The following is a 17029-nucleotide window of genomic DNA, read 5'->3' as shown; positions in this document are numbered from 1 at the left end:
ATATTTCATTTTTAATAAATAAATAAATAAAATACAATCTAACCCTTTATACAAAAACTTTCAAAAGGACCTCAATTAAAATGTTAATTGGGGGAATTTGTATATAAAAAAATCTCACAAAAATTCAACCATAATCAACTAAAAATAAATTTAATAAATTTTTTAAACAATCCACATCATTGTCAAATTACTAAAATGAAAGGATTAGATCAGATCACAAAGTTTAATATAGTTAGTGAGACCAAATAAAACAAAGCACACAACAAAAAGGATAAAAAATAATGATTAAGAACAAATGATACTAAGTTTCATGTCACAAATAATGTTTTCTCACACTCACAAGTCACAACCAGTTGGCTTTCCAATTGGACAATTAGCCCTTTCTGTCCACAGTTTTACAAATATGATAAAACTACTCTCAAACATGAAAGTTGCTCCAGATATATTACTTTGTAAAAATTTCAAAGATAGATACATAAAAAAAAGGGGTGAATTGCTAAAAGGTATATGAACTTCATGAAATTTAATATCATTCTAAATTACCTTTTTTGTGGGTACGATTCTGATAAATGTAGTTCAAGTTCACCAACCTGGCCACACATCAAAGTAGTCGCATTTATGCCTTGGAACTCAAACAAAACACCATCACATTGTGAAGACTAAATTAAATGAATCAATTCAGTCCCTATACTATTAAAAAATTTCAATTTAAGTCCAAACTGTAAAAATTAAGTACTGAATTTAAGTTATAAAATCTATTTAGTATATTACTTAAAATTAAATACGAAATGTAATTAGATTGTTTGATAAATTATAATTTTAAAAATATTTAAAGGTAAAATGTTCAAAGGATAATGTTAAAAGACTTAAAAAAATTGAAAAAATTCCACATCAAGTGATAAGTAGCTCTCTATCCATTTATTCTTTTCAACTCTTTTTTATTGAAAAATTCTATCAATTGTCTTTTAGTTTGGATTATCAAACATGCTTAAAAAACTAAAATCATTGAAAATATTTTCATTGATTTAATTTTTTCAGTGACTTATCAAACACGGCCTTACTGTATAAAACAATGTCTTTAAATTTCTTTTTTCAATTCCAAATAAAAGATTTCATATACAGAAACATAAAAACTTTAAAAACAGTAAATGGTATTTTTTAAACAATAAATGTCAACCCTATTCCAACTTGGCCTAATTTGATTCTTTAGGGACTAAATTGATCCATTCAATAGTGAAAGGACTAATTTAATCAGGTCCCAATAATAGAGAGACCTCTCAAGTACATTCACTATAATAAAACAATAAAATGTGAAGGGGAATTATGTAAGAAACTAACCTTAAAGAAAGCCTCCACCAGTCCATGCGGCATCTGATTTTCCATTGCGACCAACGGCATTTTTATCAGAAGCACCATTATAGAAACTATCATATCCATCATCCTTGGGGTCATCCCAACCAGCCCAACCATCATTGCTATGAGAAGCAGTCACTTTTGTAGTATGTTCCTTCCTATTGTCTTTTGTGTCCCAATCATCCCAAGAATTTGAGTTATAAGAATTATAATTTACGCCAGAGGAGGTTTGTCCACCAGAAGTAGAATTCCATCCCTTATTCTCCTGTTTAAACTCCTGATAATATCCATTCTTCTTGCTATCATTTCGTTGCCAGTTACCATCATTTTTCCAGTTCATGCCATCTTTAGTGTATTCCTCAACCTTCTGTGAAGCTATTGCCATGACTCCTTTCATGATGCCCCAAGTCTTCTGGCCAATTTCACTTGTCTTTGCAGTGACAACACCAACCGTTTCATTAACCCTGGCATCATAGCCACCCTCCTTAACCTGCAAATGAGGGTGCATCATATTCCTGCCTTGTGTATCTACTTCTAGAAACCGAAGCCCGTGTATATATAGCAACAAAAAGATCAAAACCATCAAGCTATAACCATAACATCAATAAGTTAGCCCAAAATTAACCCAGGTAATCCCAAAACAAGAGTCACAATATGACCCAATAGACCGTCAAAAATTCCAATCAGTAAAAGGAATTGATATTTTGTACTACCTCTGTATAAATTAAGATTTCAACAATAACTTCTCCACAATGATATCCAGGATACCTAATAATGACATAATCAATTTCATTCTTTTAATTAAGAAAGGATTCTCAATTTCATAAATCTAGCGAGCAAATCTTCCTTCACAATTTTTATCATTAAATATTTATATTTCTATATGCTATTTTATCTTTTTAATCTTATTTATGTTACATTTTAAAATGCAATTACTTCACCTTCTATCATAAAATTACAACCCAATAGATCTCTCTTTCAAAGATTCCAATATGTAAAAGAAATTGATATATTGTACCACTTTGGTACAACTTATCATTTAAACACTAACTTCTCCCATAATTATATCCAAGCTGCCTAATAACGTCATAGTTCAATCAATGTCATTCTTATTAATAATATTTTACAATTCTATATGTTATTTTATCTTTTTAATCTAGTTATGTTACTTTTTAAAATGCAATTATGCCTTTTGTTCAACTGATTTTTTTCTATATCTTATACCATAAAATTGTCACCAAAAAACCTAAAAAACATGTTATTTTGCAGCAGCTATATTCTATAATAGCAAAGCAATAAGAAATATGAATAATAAATAATATGAAAACAGAAGAAATATAAAGAAAAAATTATACAATTCTAATCAGTTCTTATATTTTTCCATGGAACTGTCATAATCTAGCAGCCTACTGGTTTAATAAATAAAGAATATTGCATTCCAGCTGTCCAGCAAGTTAAAGGAGCATCTTTGACCCTAACAGTGCCTTTGGAACTTCAATTTGCAGAAAAGGGTAAATTAATAAGAAACGAAAAATAGGTGAAACAGAGTGAAAGTTAACTTATCTTTAGTTTGGAAATTAAACAAGATACTACGAGAGCAATAAAGTGAAATTAAACATTTAAACTGTTGTTGACAAACTTTAACCCAATGATTGAGGGGCATAGTTGAAGTCAAAGAATTTAACTTGGAAGAGAAACTTGCAGCTACAATTTCCTCTTTTTTTCTTTTTTTTTTTCTCTCTTTTCTTTCTCTCCTAGTTTGGTTATAGAAACAAAAATAAATAAATAATTAAGGATTTTGATTATATTTACATATATTTTATTCAATATGGTACATTTTTTATACAAAACCTAAACTACCCATAAACTCCCTCACCCGTCAATCAACAAATAAAATGAGCAGATGTGCAAACCCACATTCTCCTTGTTAACAAAGAGGTTGCCAACTAAGCTAAGGCTCAATCGGCTATTCAATATAGTATAATAAACATTAGGTCCTATATACATCAAGTACTTTCACATACCATTCGGGGCCTAATGATGGAGCAAATAAGGATTTGATGGTTCATCATGCATCTTGTATAAAATCATATAGTCTAAAACAATTTATCAAATAACCGTATAAAGATAAACCATGTCAACACATCTAAAAGAAGCTTTAACATCCAAATATCAATAAAAAAGGATTCAACAACAGAGAATATCATCACTAGTCAATGTAAGACATCGACATGCAATACAATCACAATTAAAATTCACAAAAATACCTTGGAGGTGAACTCCTTCGTCCCTGCTTGGACAACATTTGCAGCGGATGCAGCTACCAGAGATAACCTCCCAATCCCCTGCACCAAACACAAATAAGCCAATAAGTAATTTTTATCACCAATTAAAGGGGGGGGGGGAGAACAACTCAACTAAGGAGAACAGCAAAAAGAAAGAAAAAATCTCTTAACCTGAGAAACAACAGAGAACACGTCACCCTGAGAATTATTATTAATCCTTTGGGTAGGCATGGGAGTCGATCCAAACCCAACATATTTCCCTCCTTGAGAAGGTGGTAAACCTTCAGGCCTGGATTCGTTCTCCGCCATTTTCCTCGCAAAAAAGCTCTCCTTATTGGCCGCCGAGGCTTCCAATTGAGATCTCGTGTACATATCCTCCGTGGACTTCGACCTCACCGGAGCACCTCCCGTTCTACCACCATTATGATAACTCCCTCCTCTAAAATCACTCGCCGATTGGTTCCTCTTAATATCACTACTAGACCTAAACGAATCATCATTATCCCAACTATCCCACCCTCCATTATCCCCTGCAAAATTACTTCCCCTAGCACTACCACCGCCACTACTCAACGGCGGCTTCCTAATACCACCACTACCACCTCCGTTGAGATTCTCTTTCACAACCGGTGGATCCCGCCACGGACGACCTTCAGCTAAAGCTTGAATCCGATCTCGATAAACACTCGCGGCATTAGTATTATACTTAGCAACAATATCCGTTTCTTTAGGGATCCCATACTGAGCCAAAAAGGCGTTAAGCCGTTCGTTGCCACCCGATTCCATTTTCTTGATCTGGATCTCAGACCACGAATCCATAGTAACAGATCGGACGAACGAGATGTGAACACCTAAACCACGGTGTTTACCGGAACACTCCAGACACATGAAGATCCCGTACGAAACCGATGCCCATTGAGGATTCTTTTGATTGCAATCGACGCAAGTCTTGTTACCCGGCTGCGATTGGAGATCACGTAATCGTCTCGATGCTGCCATTTTTTTATCCGATCTGAATCGGATTCGGTGCAAAAAATAGATCCGAAAAACAGTGAAACGGATCTTTAAAGAACAAAAGGAAACAAAAAAAAATCGAAGGCTAAAAAATCTGAGCGGAGGAGGAGATCACCGACACCGTCAAAACATATTTAGAGGAGGAGATATATGGTGGAGATGGCTGATTGAAATTTTGGAGTTTTATTTATTTATTTTACAGAGAAAGTGAAATTTACAGTGTTTTTTTTTTAACCAAACACGTGTTGTTCGTGTGAAAAAAATATGACTCGGTTTTTGTGAGTTGTGTGTGACTCGTTTTCTCACTTTGTGATGTAAAGTTAATGCTGGTGCTAATATTTTATTTATAGCACCAACTAGAGTTTTAATTGCTTTATATCTCTAATACATAATTAATTTAAAAAAATAAGTATAATTTGTTGATTGAGTTTTAGCTCGTTTGACATGACATGGTTGCCCTTGCAAAAGAACATAGGTTCAAGTGCGTTGAAGCGTATTATCTTCTTATTTGTAAGTTGGAGAAATAATATGAATAATTCTAAACATTGTGATAAAAAGAGCAAATTATGGTCGAGTCGAGCCAAGTAAAAATTTTAAGTGCTAAAACTTGAGTCTGACCCAACTTGCCTATATTTAAAATTTGTATATAAAAATAAATTTAAAAAATATAATACATCAATTTTACTAAAATAAGAGTAAGAAAAAAAGTAAAAAACAACAATATTTTTTTTTCTTTTTTTAAAATCTGGGTCTGGTCGGACTCAGGCAAAAAAAACTTACTTGAGGCCTAATCGGTTTAGAAAGTGGGTTATATTTGTTTGCCCAAGTCCATTTTTTGAACTTATATTTTTGTCCAAACCTTCTCACTTTTCGAATGCCCGACCCATGAGCAAGTCTAATTTTATCCTACCAGTTAAAATTAAGCAATAAACTCACGAGTAGTTTAAATGAACCTTTTGAAAAAACTTCTCAAAAACACTTTTCGTAAATACTCTGACTCAATGCTCAAGAGAGTTAACTCTTTAACCATTATTTTAAACTTCAATTATCACGTCCCATCCAATATAACTAAAAGCACGTCTTGTTGTCACCCTACATAGGTCTATGGTAACAAATCACTTGTCTTTAAACCTCTTTACAAAAATCTATAGTAGTATATCATGAAGGGGTGTAGCTAGGAGGCTGGCAAGAGCCTCGCTCCCTTAAAATGAAAAATATTTCATTTATGCCTTTTAAAAATTTAAAATTTTTGATTTAATAAAGATAAAATTGTACTTTGACCCCCTAAAAATAATAAAAACTTTATTTAATCCTTTAAAAATAATAAATGTAAACTATTAAAATGGTGAAATTATATTTTTTTACTATTGTGGAAATTACAATTTAAATTCGACTCCTCCTAAACAAATTCTCTGGCTTCTCCCCTGAGATCATGGCACCTCGAGACTAAGGCTAAGAGTACATAAGGCTCGAAGCTTGGAGCCAGAGGCAAGCTCTATCCCTTCTTCTCTCCTTTCTCTTCCGATCATTTCCTCTCATCTTCCTATCCCCTTTTTTAATCACCTTGAACGGTAGCTCTCCGTCTTGTAGCAAATAAAGTGAACCGAATTTCCTCATTATCATCTCCACCTTGCCCGATTAGCAAATCGATAATATATTTTTATTTATTTATTTATCAAAATAGATTATATTTTTAAAAAATGGAAATCAAATTATGATAAAAGAAAATGAAGTAATAGCATGTTTGAAGAAAAATATCGAGATTGGAAAAGATGAAAATATGAAAAATTAAAAAGTGGATTTAAGAAGAAAAGGTCTGAAAGAGAAGAATAATTTGAAAGTTGAATCATTCAAATTAATTTAAAAATAAATAAATAAATAGAGAGAGATAAAAAAAGAAAATTAAAGAAAGAAAAGCCGTAAATTTTGGCTTGAGTAAAGGAGAATATTTAATTACGGGTTGAATTAGTTGAATTAAAAATCGAAAATTTTATTAATTTAATTTTCATTTCAATTTTAATAATTATGATTACATTTTCTTTTTGTGGGATACTCAAAGAAATTGAATATAATAAAGTAACATTATAATTATTTTAAAAATTTATTGGTGTCGAGATTAAGCTTTAAATTTGTTCCTTAAAGGGTTAAATACATTCTCTAGGACTTAAACTTAATAATTGTTTTATACTGGGATTTGAATTTTTTTTATCCAAGTTAGTCCTCGTAACTTCTTATAAAACCCTAAAATTTATACCCCAATATGAAAACAATTGTTAAATTCAAAAACTACATTGGATAAATAAATTGTTTATACCCAATACGAGAGTAGTTACTAAGATCATACACCAAATAATGATTTAACTCTAACCCGCTAAAATTTTATCCAAATGGTCATACAAAACATTCATTTTGTTTTATATTGGGGTGAGGGTAGTAATATTTTTTTTATTTCTCAAAGCACCTATCGAAGCGAGCTTAGTGACTAATCATTTGCATTCTATAGACCTATTAAGAGGTAGATGCTCGTAACAAAAATTTACAAAAATGTTGGCTTTTGCTGCCTCTGGTAAATTTACAAGAATAAAAAACTAACATAACAAATGCCAAACATTAAGATTTTTTTTTGTTGATTGATTGCTAAACATTCTTCTTTACAAAAGGAAACCCAGTTTAGTCCAGAGCCCAAGCCTGTAATAAAAAAAATGAGCACCAGAAAAAGGAAAATTTACATAGTAGGTCCCTCTATTATAAGGATTGAATCAAATTAGTTTTTCTATTTTTGAATGAATCAATTAGTATTTGTACTATTAAAAAGAAGAAAAAAAATTCAACAGAGTTAACAATTATTGTTTAAAAAATAATGATGGATCTCGAGACTAAGTTTTGAAAGGCTTAACTAAAATTTTCAAAACTTTTAAAAGTTTGATGAGAATTATTTAAAAAAATTTTGAAGGTTCTAATTAAATTTTTTTAAAAATTTTGTGATATTAATGAGAATCACCAAAATTTTTTGGAGAATTTAATTAAAATTTTCAAAAAGAATTCAAAGGAATATTGAAAATTTCCAAACTTCTCTTAGCGACGACTATTGTCCGCCATAAAAAATATCATTTACTATTTAAACTATAAATGAAAAAAAAAATTTAGTCATTTTTTAAACTTTACAGTTTAGTCTTATTTTATTCTTTTAATAGTATAGTAGTGAGATTAATTAATATATAAATATAATTTTAAAGAATAACGTGAGTAGACCTAAAATAAGTTTTTGTTAATCATTTATAAATATGGACAGGAAAATTTTAAATTTATATTTGGGCTGAGTCAAAGCTTAGACAAGCATAAAGTGGGTTAATGTCATTGTTGAACGGGTCGGCTCCTTCAGGACAAGTCTTCGAAGTGTCACTCTCCAGGCAGCTGACCCATACCCCATAAAGGTACTATCCTTGTGCCTGATTTTGCCCCAAAAGATAGCACTTTGAAGACTTCTCCCAAATAAGTTGTATCCCCTCAACAATTATATTTAAGCTAGGCCTGAACCCAGATCTGACTCGTCCGATGGACACTTCTAACAATAACTAGTGACTGACCTGGATTTTGCCATCAGAGGAAGCAGCAAAAAGCATTCCACCATCCATGTCTGAAACCAGAGATGTAACCTTTGCATGTCCTTTGCTGTTCATTTTAATGGCACCAACTCTACTGATCCTTTCTTTTAACCAAACTTCAATCGTCCCAAGTTTTGTGGCTGTAAATATGAAGTCATTGTTCACAGCAATTCTTTGTATGTCGAATCCGGTCGGAAATGTTCCCATCACTTTCTTACTTGATCGACAAAACACCTTCATAACGACAATATTTTAAAATTTAGAGATCAATTTAAATTATATATTATAGTTTCGGGACATACGATGGAATTAACCCATGTGTGTGTAATGTAAATAATATAAAATATTACCTTTCCTGAAACTCCATCAACAGTAGAACCACCAGCATAGAGAAGATCATCATGTATGTTGAGAGAATTTACAGTTTGTTTCCCCAGCAATTTTCTTGTTCCTAAATGGAATGTGCTCAATGTAGAACTGGACAGGTCCAGCTCCTGATATACATATATATAAACATTAGGAAGATTTAACGGATTATATTATACAAACTCGGATGTAAGTATCAGATACAAATATGACCATCATCGAGCTAACCTCGGACTGAGAAGCTCGAGTTCAAGAATGATTGAAAATTCACTGCTCCAAAGTCGGCTTGAGCAACATTGAAAATTATGATAAAAATTCGAGCTCGACTCAAAATAAAATTAAACTATTCGAGCTTGACTTAATTAATCTTGTTTACACGGTTTACACACCCGAGCTTGAATTTAAGCTCAAACTCGAACTTGTTTCATGTACAAATTATTTAAATAATAAAGTATAGGATTTGAGTTTTAATGCATATATATTAAAAGTAAATTAGTTGGGGTGAATCCAAACATTTTGTCATGAGATCAAGATAAAATTGTAAAATTTTAGAAGCTAAATCTAAAACTTTGTTTTAAAAGGGCTTAAATTAAATTATTAATTTTTGGTAGACGCCAAAAATATATATAGCTAAAACCATTTAAATTGAATTATTAATTTTTGAAAAAACTAATTATTCTCTATAATAAGAAAACCAAGATGAAACTTGATTGGGTTTTAAATTAGAGTTGTCCATGGGTCGAGCCGAGCCCGCCCGTCCGAAAATTGGGAGAGTTTAGACAAAAATATAGGTTCGTTTTGAAAATGGGTCGAGTCTCGAGTAAAGTCTTTTGGCCCAGGTCTGGCCCGACCTGAATTTGCTATAAAAAAACTTGTTGATTTGCTCATTTTTTTTTCATGTTTTGCTGTTGTTTTCCCACTTTTTCTCACTGTTTTGCTATTATTTCATTATTATGTTACTACTATTTTGTTGTTAATATTTGGATATTGTATAACACTTGTTTTATTATTAATTTTGCTACTATTTTATAGTTATTTGTGTGTAGTGTTATTTAAGTATAAAGACTTTTTTAATTTATTTTCAATTTGTTGAGAAATATTTATTTTAATATTTTTAATTTATTTGATGTATTATATATTTTTAAAAAAATTAATACGAATGAGCCAAGCTTGAGCAAATTTTTAAGTCTATTTTTCGAGCCCAAATCTATCAATCAAGTTTAAAATTTTGTTAGGGCTCAGTCTGGCCCATGAACAACTCTATTCTAAACTATTCAAATGTACTTAAACTCAACGGTGAATGTACTTGCGAAGCCCCTATTTTATAGAGACTTAATCAAGTTAGTCCTTCTATTTTTAAATAGATCAATTTTCTATATTTAAAAAAAATCAAGGTGAAATTAAAATAGAGTTAACATTTATGGTATAAAAAAAATTTAAAGTTTTTATAATTTTATAAAGGAAATATTTTATTTAGAATTTAATTGTATATTGGAAAAGTGTACTAACCTGTATGTTGTACCCAGAGCAACCACAGTATATCTTATCTCCTGACATGGCTAAGCACTTTACATTTTTATTGAAATTTATATGCTTTGGAATCCCAGCCCAATTATAAACCTGCAAAAAAAGAAAACACCATCCTTTTGTGATTTTTTTTTTATAATTACAGGTGTCTTTATCAATTTTACGATATAAATCTAATTCCGACCTTAACTCCATTTCCTTGTGAAACAAAACAAGCAAATATTGCATTGGCTGTCAATTCATACACTGCCTCTTTCACATCATGTACTTGCATACACTGTATTTCTTCTGGTTTCAATGCCCATACCTACATATAGAAACCAAATTTAAGCTACACTTTATATATGAACAAAAAAAAAAATCGAATATCGAACCAAGCACGAGATCGTTTACCCGAATCGTTTTGTCCAACGAACCACTATATAATTTGTCACCTGAAGATGGTACATACAAACATGTAACACCTTTGATATGTTCATGTGCTTCTTGTACTAGCCTTAGCCCTCTTTTCCCAGCTTCCCAAACCTATCGGAAAACCGAATTTATCTTACGGTTATCACCTTATCGGACGAAATCGAGTTAATATCAAGTTAATGTAAGCATGTTAGGCTCAAACCTTTATGGTACCATCTGAATGACTGCTTATTAAACAACCTTTATGATATAACATGCATAGAACCTCGCCATTCGAGCTCGAGTCTGTTTGGCCGATATCGGTATAGCTCCATAATTCGGTCTACAAACCGAAAAATGTTACGGAAACAGTTGGTTATTTGATATGTTCATAGCATATATGGTAAAGGGTATGAAATTATGGACTTACTGCATTGACAGATGATAAATTCATTAAAGCTTTTAGTATATCAGTTGCCATAAATGAATTCCTCTTGAGCTTTCTCAAAGTTTTGTATATGCAATTAGCATATTTTCCCAGTTCTTCAATGGCAGCTATGAATATAATGGATTCAAAGTTAATGATGATTTGATATGGAAATGAAATAGGCTTATTGGTAAAATAAACCCTCGAACTTTTTCGAAAAAATCAATTATGCCCCTCCGAACCTTTTGCACATACTTGAGCTCTTGAACTAACAAAACTTCTAGAATGAATCTAGACAAATGGATGTCCAAATTCAAATGAACTGGACAACTGTTTGTCTGGATTCAAACAGTTTATGTCAGTTAAAGGGCCTATTTGACCTGTTTTGTTAGTTCTGGCGCTCATTTGGATGCAAAAAGTTCGGAAAAGCTTAATTTATTTTTTCAAAAAAGTTTGAGGGCTTATTTTACGAATAAGCCAATGAAATATGATATATCTAGTGCAATTGTAAATGTTACTTACTTGGATCATTAATGAAGGTTTTCAAAGCAAGGACTGCTAATATCTTTTCTTCTAAGTTCTTTGATGATTGAAGGACATTTATGAATTCGTCAAGCAACGATTCACGAGCGGCGTCTCGGACACCGGTATCCGGTAATATCGAAAGCATGTAAATCAACCATGTAGTGATCACAAGGCATGATTTAGCCATTTTTAATGAATTGCTTTTGAAACATTCTTCTAATGCTTTGAAAATACAACCTTTTTCATGGTTACATAGCACAAATGCTACTCTTTTCTCCCATGTACATATAGCTTTCTCTTCACTTTCCTGCAATTAACATATTATTATCATGAAATCGACTTGAAAGCGGGAAAAAGAAAGGTAAAAAGACCTCTTCAATCCTAATTTGTTGAGGTTAAATTTATTGAATTTTTTAGAATTAATATCAAAATGATAAAATATGTAAACATTGAAGGCTAAAGGTTAAAGTCTTTTTACCAAAAAGGAACCGATTTTCGCCATTATTGTTAAGTACTAACCATTGTTTCAGTCCAATTTTGAGTACCATTGTAAGGTTGATCGAAGCCTGCAATCTTGAGTAACCAAGCTTCAATATACGACTCGCCCGAAGAAGTAATACGACCCGGAAGTGATAACAACGCGTCGAGTACTATCGTTTGTTGATTCGGGAACTCCTTTTTTCGAAGTGATTCAATCAATGCCTCTATTGCTTCTTCCCTATAAATACTCATCTTTCGCGGTTCGACCTGAAAAAGTTCAAACATGGTATGTGAACGAATTTTTCGAGTTAAATTTCAAAGGTTTTTCGATGTTGATAACGAACCAGTAAGTCGAGCTGCAATAGAAGAGTAGCAATGGCAGGTTGATGTTCCATAGGAGCCATTTGAAGATACACAAGGAATGTATGCATGGTACTAAAAGCACCTTCAGTTTTAATCATTTCCAATATTTGATTGCAGAGTGTTCTTCTATTCAATTGAACCAGTTCCGAGAGAAACTCGATGCATATGCCTCGTATGGTGTCATTACTGGCGTGAAATAACTCGAGAACGTACGATAGTTCGGTTCCGGTCTCTATCAAGTACTTGCAACTTTTATCAACCTTCATACAACATAGTAGTATGGATATAATAGACCTCCTTGAATCCACCCTATGCATGCATTTCACTAGGGAAGGAATTGCATTACCCGAAACTATACTCAACGCGTTGAGTGATCGGCTATTTTCGTCTCCATTCATCAATATTTGTTCGAGTATTGCTATAGCGGCGTCCTTAGGCTCGATCATCAGTGGAAGATCATCGGATTCTTCAGTTTTACGGAGTATTATTTGTATAATGGAAGGGATGAGGTCGTAACACGAAAGCTGAGCGAATGTGGGTTGTAGTTGGTATATAAGTACTGCAGCTTCAGCTAGACCGTTTTTGAGCAAAGCGGCGAGACAATCGAAATCAGAATCTACACTTGTTAAAGTCTCTCCGATGTTTTCGTCACCAAAAATTAGTTCCGAAAGAATATAAATCGAGGCCCGGAGTACTTCTCGGTCAAAAGAAGCTGATAATATTTCCATAAAACCATTAACGATTGTCGGTTTCGATAAATACGAGTGTATTGCAGCATCACCTTTTGAATCCTTCCATAGTTTAGCAATTTCAAGAATTGCTGATTCACATTCTTGTAAATTATCTGAAGTACATAGACAAGATACAACCGGTTTTAATCCGTTGATGATCGTCTCGACCGTAGCTTGAGATATAACACTGGTCGGCGACGTGGCTACTGCAGCTCGTGTAAACCGTTTACCCCTTTGGTTTACGTAATCGCCGAAGCCCTTGTTCGATAACTCGGATGTTCGATTTGACGGGGACACCAATACAATTTCTTTCCCTAAGGGAGAGTTGAACCGAGTCCTTGGTGTTTCGGAATATGAAAATTCTTGAGCAAGATCAGGATGCTGTTCTTTCCATGATGTTATTAGCCTCTTCAAAACATAGTTTGTTTTAGGCAATGTGTTCGATGAAAGTGGTTGCCGAGTTATCGGACACGTTGTGCTCCCCCGGTTAAGCCATTCTTCGATCGCTTTTCGTTCGTATGTTTGTCCTGTTTCGAGTGTAACAGGGTCATTGAAAATCTGTCCTGTAATGGGACAAACGAAATCTTTTGGCGGTCTTGATTGTGATGTAAGCTTCTCAGATAAAGGAAGCGAAATGCAGCTATGACTACCTTCATCACTTTCGTTCTGATAACTGTAAAACCGAAACAAAATACGAAACATCACGAGAAAATTACTGATAAAAACCCATTAGTACAACAAGTTTGTTACCTATGTTCCAATGATCGAATGTTCACATGATCGTTACTCGTACTCGAAGGCCGACTGCGAATCTTCCTACAACTTTTGGTACGTTCTGAATTGTGAGCTACTATCGCTTCACCATCCGAATCCGCCGAGCTTATGCTATGATCAGTACTCTTGCGCGGTGAGATAGGCAAAGATATAGCATCACTTATATCTGCAATACGACACGATAAAAGGCGCAACAGCGATTTCGATTCCCTTTTAGAACTCACATCTGATCTCGGAGATGAATTCTTCGAGGAAGATGTTCTAGGTGAATCAACAGGAGAAAAAACCGACGGGGAACGAGTTTGGTTTGTAAGTTTCATCGGTTGTTCAACTATTGATCCGATCGCCTCATAATCAGAATCATCTTCATTCTCCTCAGGTACACCATCCTAAAAAGCAAAAAGATGACCAAAAACGTTCATTATCGATAGAAATATATTCGGATAGATTCAAGTTTCGGGTTCTTACTTGAGGATCCCATGCTGCAGAATCATCAATACTATGCGAAAAAACCGAAGAATTTAAGTTCACTCTGCTATAACCAAATGTACACATCAACATTATAAGAAACATGTTATAATTTACTAATAATTTTCAACAGTAATTAAAGCTAACCTGTTTACATCTCTTCCACCATGTTTCGATTTAAGAACCGGCGAAAATCCAGCACTTTTCGGCAATATAGGACCGAATTTGACATAATCCGGGATGGACCGACTCACCTCATGAAGCGGAGTCATTGGTGGCTCGGCAATCGGTAACATAGGAGCCATAACTTTCTTGTTAACACCCGAACCTGAATCAGAATTCATACAATCTTTATAATATTTAGCAAACAATCGTGTGTTTTCGTCTAATGATTCGCTATAAAGTTGTTCAAGTTTCTTCATCTTCTCGATTTGATCCGGCCGCATCGAAAAAACCAACGATTCATTGAAAAATTGATCTAAATCAGCAGTAAATGATAAATCATTTGAATCAGGTACTACTTCCATTATAAGTTTATGCCTAGCTTCAGCATACCACCCTGCAATTGAACTCATATGTGGTAAGAACAGATTTTTCCAAAGCTCGGGCGCAAAATCGATCCGAGAAAAAAAGGGTTCGACGATAAACATCTCGAGAACATAAATCACTGAGTTACGAACATCGTTACGAAGTTTCCATAAATACGAAAGATTCAAATAAGCCCATGCTGATAAATAAGAATTAGGCACACCAGCAGTTTTTTGATTTGAAACCAACATAGCACATACTTGTAGCATCTTTTCAGCATAATCTAATCTAGCATGTTTGGTTTCGATATTTGACGTATTAATAGCTTCTTCGAGTGCTTCGATACCCCAATCGAGATTCGCTAACACAGCTTGATCAGAATATCGGACTTCAACATCGTTCCCCGAGCTTCCGTCTTCGGCAGCTAATCTTTCGGCACACTGTTCTTTGTGTTGAATCCTTTGCTCTTTATCGATCAATCGATCTTGAATGAAACTTCCTACTGTCGTAATCAATGTTCTTACAAGATCTTTTTGGTCCATTGCAAACCTATAGTTTCCCGCCATGAAAGAACACAATGAAGAACAAGTTACCTTGTTGAACAAGTAATCATAAAAAGGTAGCTTCAATGGAATTATGAAGAAGAAGATTTATTTCATGAAATTTCAGGGATTATTACAAAAGGATATGAAGGCCGGTCATTGAATTATTACAAGGTGTTGTGTTAGCTGTGCCGGCTTTGGGTGTTCTTATTTTTGTTTTTATGTGATGATCAAAGCATTTGGTAGACCAAGGATTAATTTATTAACAAATCAAAGTTTAGTGTAAGCATATGCTTAAAAAAGGCCAAACTACACTACTACCCATCCAACTATTAGTAAATTTCTTTTTTGATCACCTAATTATGAAAAGTTACAAAATGATCATCCGACTATTCAATTTTGTCTTTTTTATCACCAGCTGGCTAACGTAAAAATGAAACCAGTAAAACACCCAAAAATCCAAGAGAATTGGGTGACTAAAAAAGACAAAATTGATTAGTTCCGTTACTATTTTGTAACTTTTCATTGTTTGATAACTTTTTTTTGTCACCAGTTGGCTAATGTAAAAATGGCAACACCCAAAAATCCAAGATAGTTGGGTGACTAAAAAAGACAATTGTATAATTGAGTAACTATTTTGTAACTTTTTATAGTTGGGTAACCACGACTATTCAATTTTGTCTTGTTGGCTAACGTAAAAATGAAAACAGTAAAACACCCAAAAATTCAAGATAGTTGGGTGACTAAAATAGATAAACATGAACAGTTGAGTTACTATTTTGTAACTTTTCATAATTCGATCACTTTTTCTGCCACCAGCTAGCTAACGTAAAAATAGAAACACTCAAAAATCTAAGGTAGTTGGGTGACTAAAAAACAAAATTAAATATTTGAGTAACCATTTTGTAACTTTTTATAGTTGGATGACCAAAAAAGAAATTTACTAATAGTTGGATGACTACAAATACAATTTACCCTTTTGGTTTTAAGTGCTGATCAAAGCATTTTGTAGACTGAGGATTAATTTATTAACAAATTATTGTTTAGTGTAAGCATATACTTAATTATTTTTTTATAAATCAATGTTTATTATAAGCATATACTAATTAATATACATGATTAGAAATTAAATATTTTAAATTCTTCAAGGGGCAGCTTTCATGTCACTTTCATATTTTTTTCCTTTGACTAGCTTTTGGAATAGTATGATTTTTTTTATACAACATTATTTCGATAATTTTTTGTCAATTTGGTTCTTATTTGTTTTATAAGTTAAATTTAACCGTTTATTTTTTAAAAAATAATTAAATCGGTTTTTTTAGCAAAAATACTAATTAAAACATTTATTTTCTTTAATGATATCGGTGTGACAACTTATGTAATAATTCATATGTGTTTTATGTTAACATAGCACTATTTATTTTATATGTCATGTCAATAAACATCACCATTGGTTTTTTTAATGTATTTCTCAGTTTCTTTATCTAATGAAAATTCACGATATGAGTTTAATTGTAAGTTTTACAACAATTATCTCTCTATCACAGTAGGTGTATAACAACCACCTTTTTATAACTGGCAAAATTTTGGCAGACAAATGGGATTGTCGTAGAGAGAATTAATTGTTAATTTCGACTCATTTTATCCA

General features: G+C 32.8%; 2 protein-coding genes across 4 annotated transcripts; both read right to left on the bottom strand.

The window, feature by feature from the left end:
* Positions 1 to 285: 285 nt before the first annotated feature.
* On the bottom strand, positions 286 to 4968 carry LOC121230577 (ADP-ribosylation factor GTPase-activating protein AGD7). 2 transcript variants are annotated; one of them, XM_041115503.1, is made up of 4 exons: positions 3810 to 4968; positions 3621 to 3698; positions 1339 to 1843; positions 286 to 590 (listed from the first exon to the last, which is right to left on the bottom strand). In XM_041115503.1, exons 1-3 carry the CDS (start codon positions 4635 to 4637, stop codon positions 1340 to 1342), a joined length of 1410 nt encoding a protein of 469 aa, XP_040971437.1. In that variant the 5' UTR covers positions 4638 to 4968; the 3' UTR covers positions 286 to 590; position 1339. The 2 variants fall into 2 exon arrangements, with proteins under 2 accessions (XP_040971437.1, XP_040971430.1); XM_041115496.1 differs by having other exon boundaries at positions 286 to 622; positions 3810 to 4894.
* A 2163-nt stretch (positions 4969 to 7131) lies between these two features.
* Positions 7132 to 15571, bottom strand: LOC107957989 (putative E3 ubiquitin-protein ligase LIN-1). Of its 2 annotated transcripts, none has more exons than XM_041115483.1 (14): positions 14459 to 15571; positions 14312 to 14375; positions 13820 to 14232; positions 12320 to 13742; positions 12015 to 12242; positions 11493 to 11802; positions 10974 to 11098; positions 10767 to 10886; positions 10544 to 10675; positions 10335 to 10457; positions 10133 to 10243; positions 8608 to 8751; positions 8240 to 8491; positions 7132 to 7340 (listed from the first exon to the last, which is right to left on the bottom strand). In XM_041115483.1, exons 1-14 carry the CDS (start codon positions 15403 to 15405, stop codon positions 7323 to 7325), a joined length of 4410 nt encoding a protein of 1469 aa, XP_040971417.1. In that variant the 5' UTR covers positions 15406 to 15571; the 3' UTR covers positions 7132 to 7322. The 2 variants fall into 2 exon arrangements, with proteins under 2 accessions (XP_040971417.1, XP_016749116.2); XM_016893627.2 differs by having other exon boundaries at positions 14312 to 14378; positions 14459 to 15561.
* Positions 15572 to 17029: the final 1458 nt, after the last annotated feature.

The sequence above is a fragment of the Gossypium hirsutum genome, chromosome A01 (assembly GCF_007990345.1).
Source record: "Gossypium hirsutum isolate 1008001.06 chromosome A01, Gossypium_hirsutum_v2.1, whole genome shotgun sequence".
NCBI classification, from domain to species: Eukaryota; Viridiplantae; Streptophyta; class Magnoliopsida; order Malvales; family Malvaceae; genus Gossypium; species Gossypium hirsutum.
Note: the sequence above shows the minus strand (reverse complement) of the source record. Positions and strands in the feature narration are given on the sequence as shown.

Bases quoted from the DNA above. Each gene is read 5' to 3' on its own strand.
- LOC121230577 (XM_041115503.1), bottom strand. From the start codon at position 4,637: ATGGCAGCATCGAGACGATTACGTGATCTCCAATCGCAGCCGGGTAAC. The intron at 3,699-3,809 runs GTTAAGAGATTT...TGTTTGGTGCAG, and splicing joins TGTTCTCTGTTGTTTCTCAG to GGGATTGGGAGGTTATCTCT. The intron at 1,844-3,620 runs GTATTTTTGTGA...CCTCATTTGCAG, and splicing joins CGAAGGAGTTCACCTCCAAG to GTTAAGGAGGGTGGCTATGA.
- LOC107957989 (XM_016893627.2), bottom strand. From the start codon at position 15,405: ATGGCGGGAAACTATAGGTTTGCAATGGACCAAAAAGATCTTGTAAGA. The intron at 10,887-10,973 runs GTAAGTCCATAA...TTCGGTTTGTAG, and splicing joins ATTTATCATCTGTCAATGCA to ACCGAATTATGGAGCTATAC. The intron at 8,492-8,607 runs GTAATATTTTAT...GTCGTTATGAAG, and splicing joins TTGATGGAGTTTCAGGAAAG to GTGTTTTGTCGATCAAGTAA.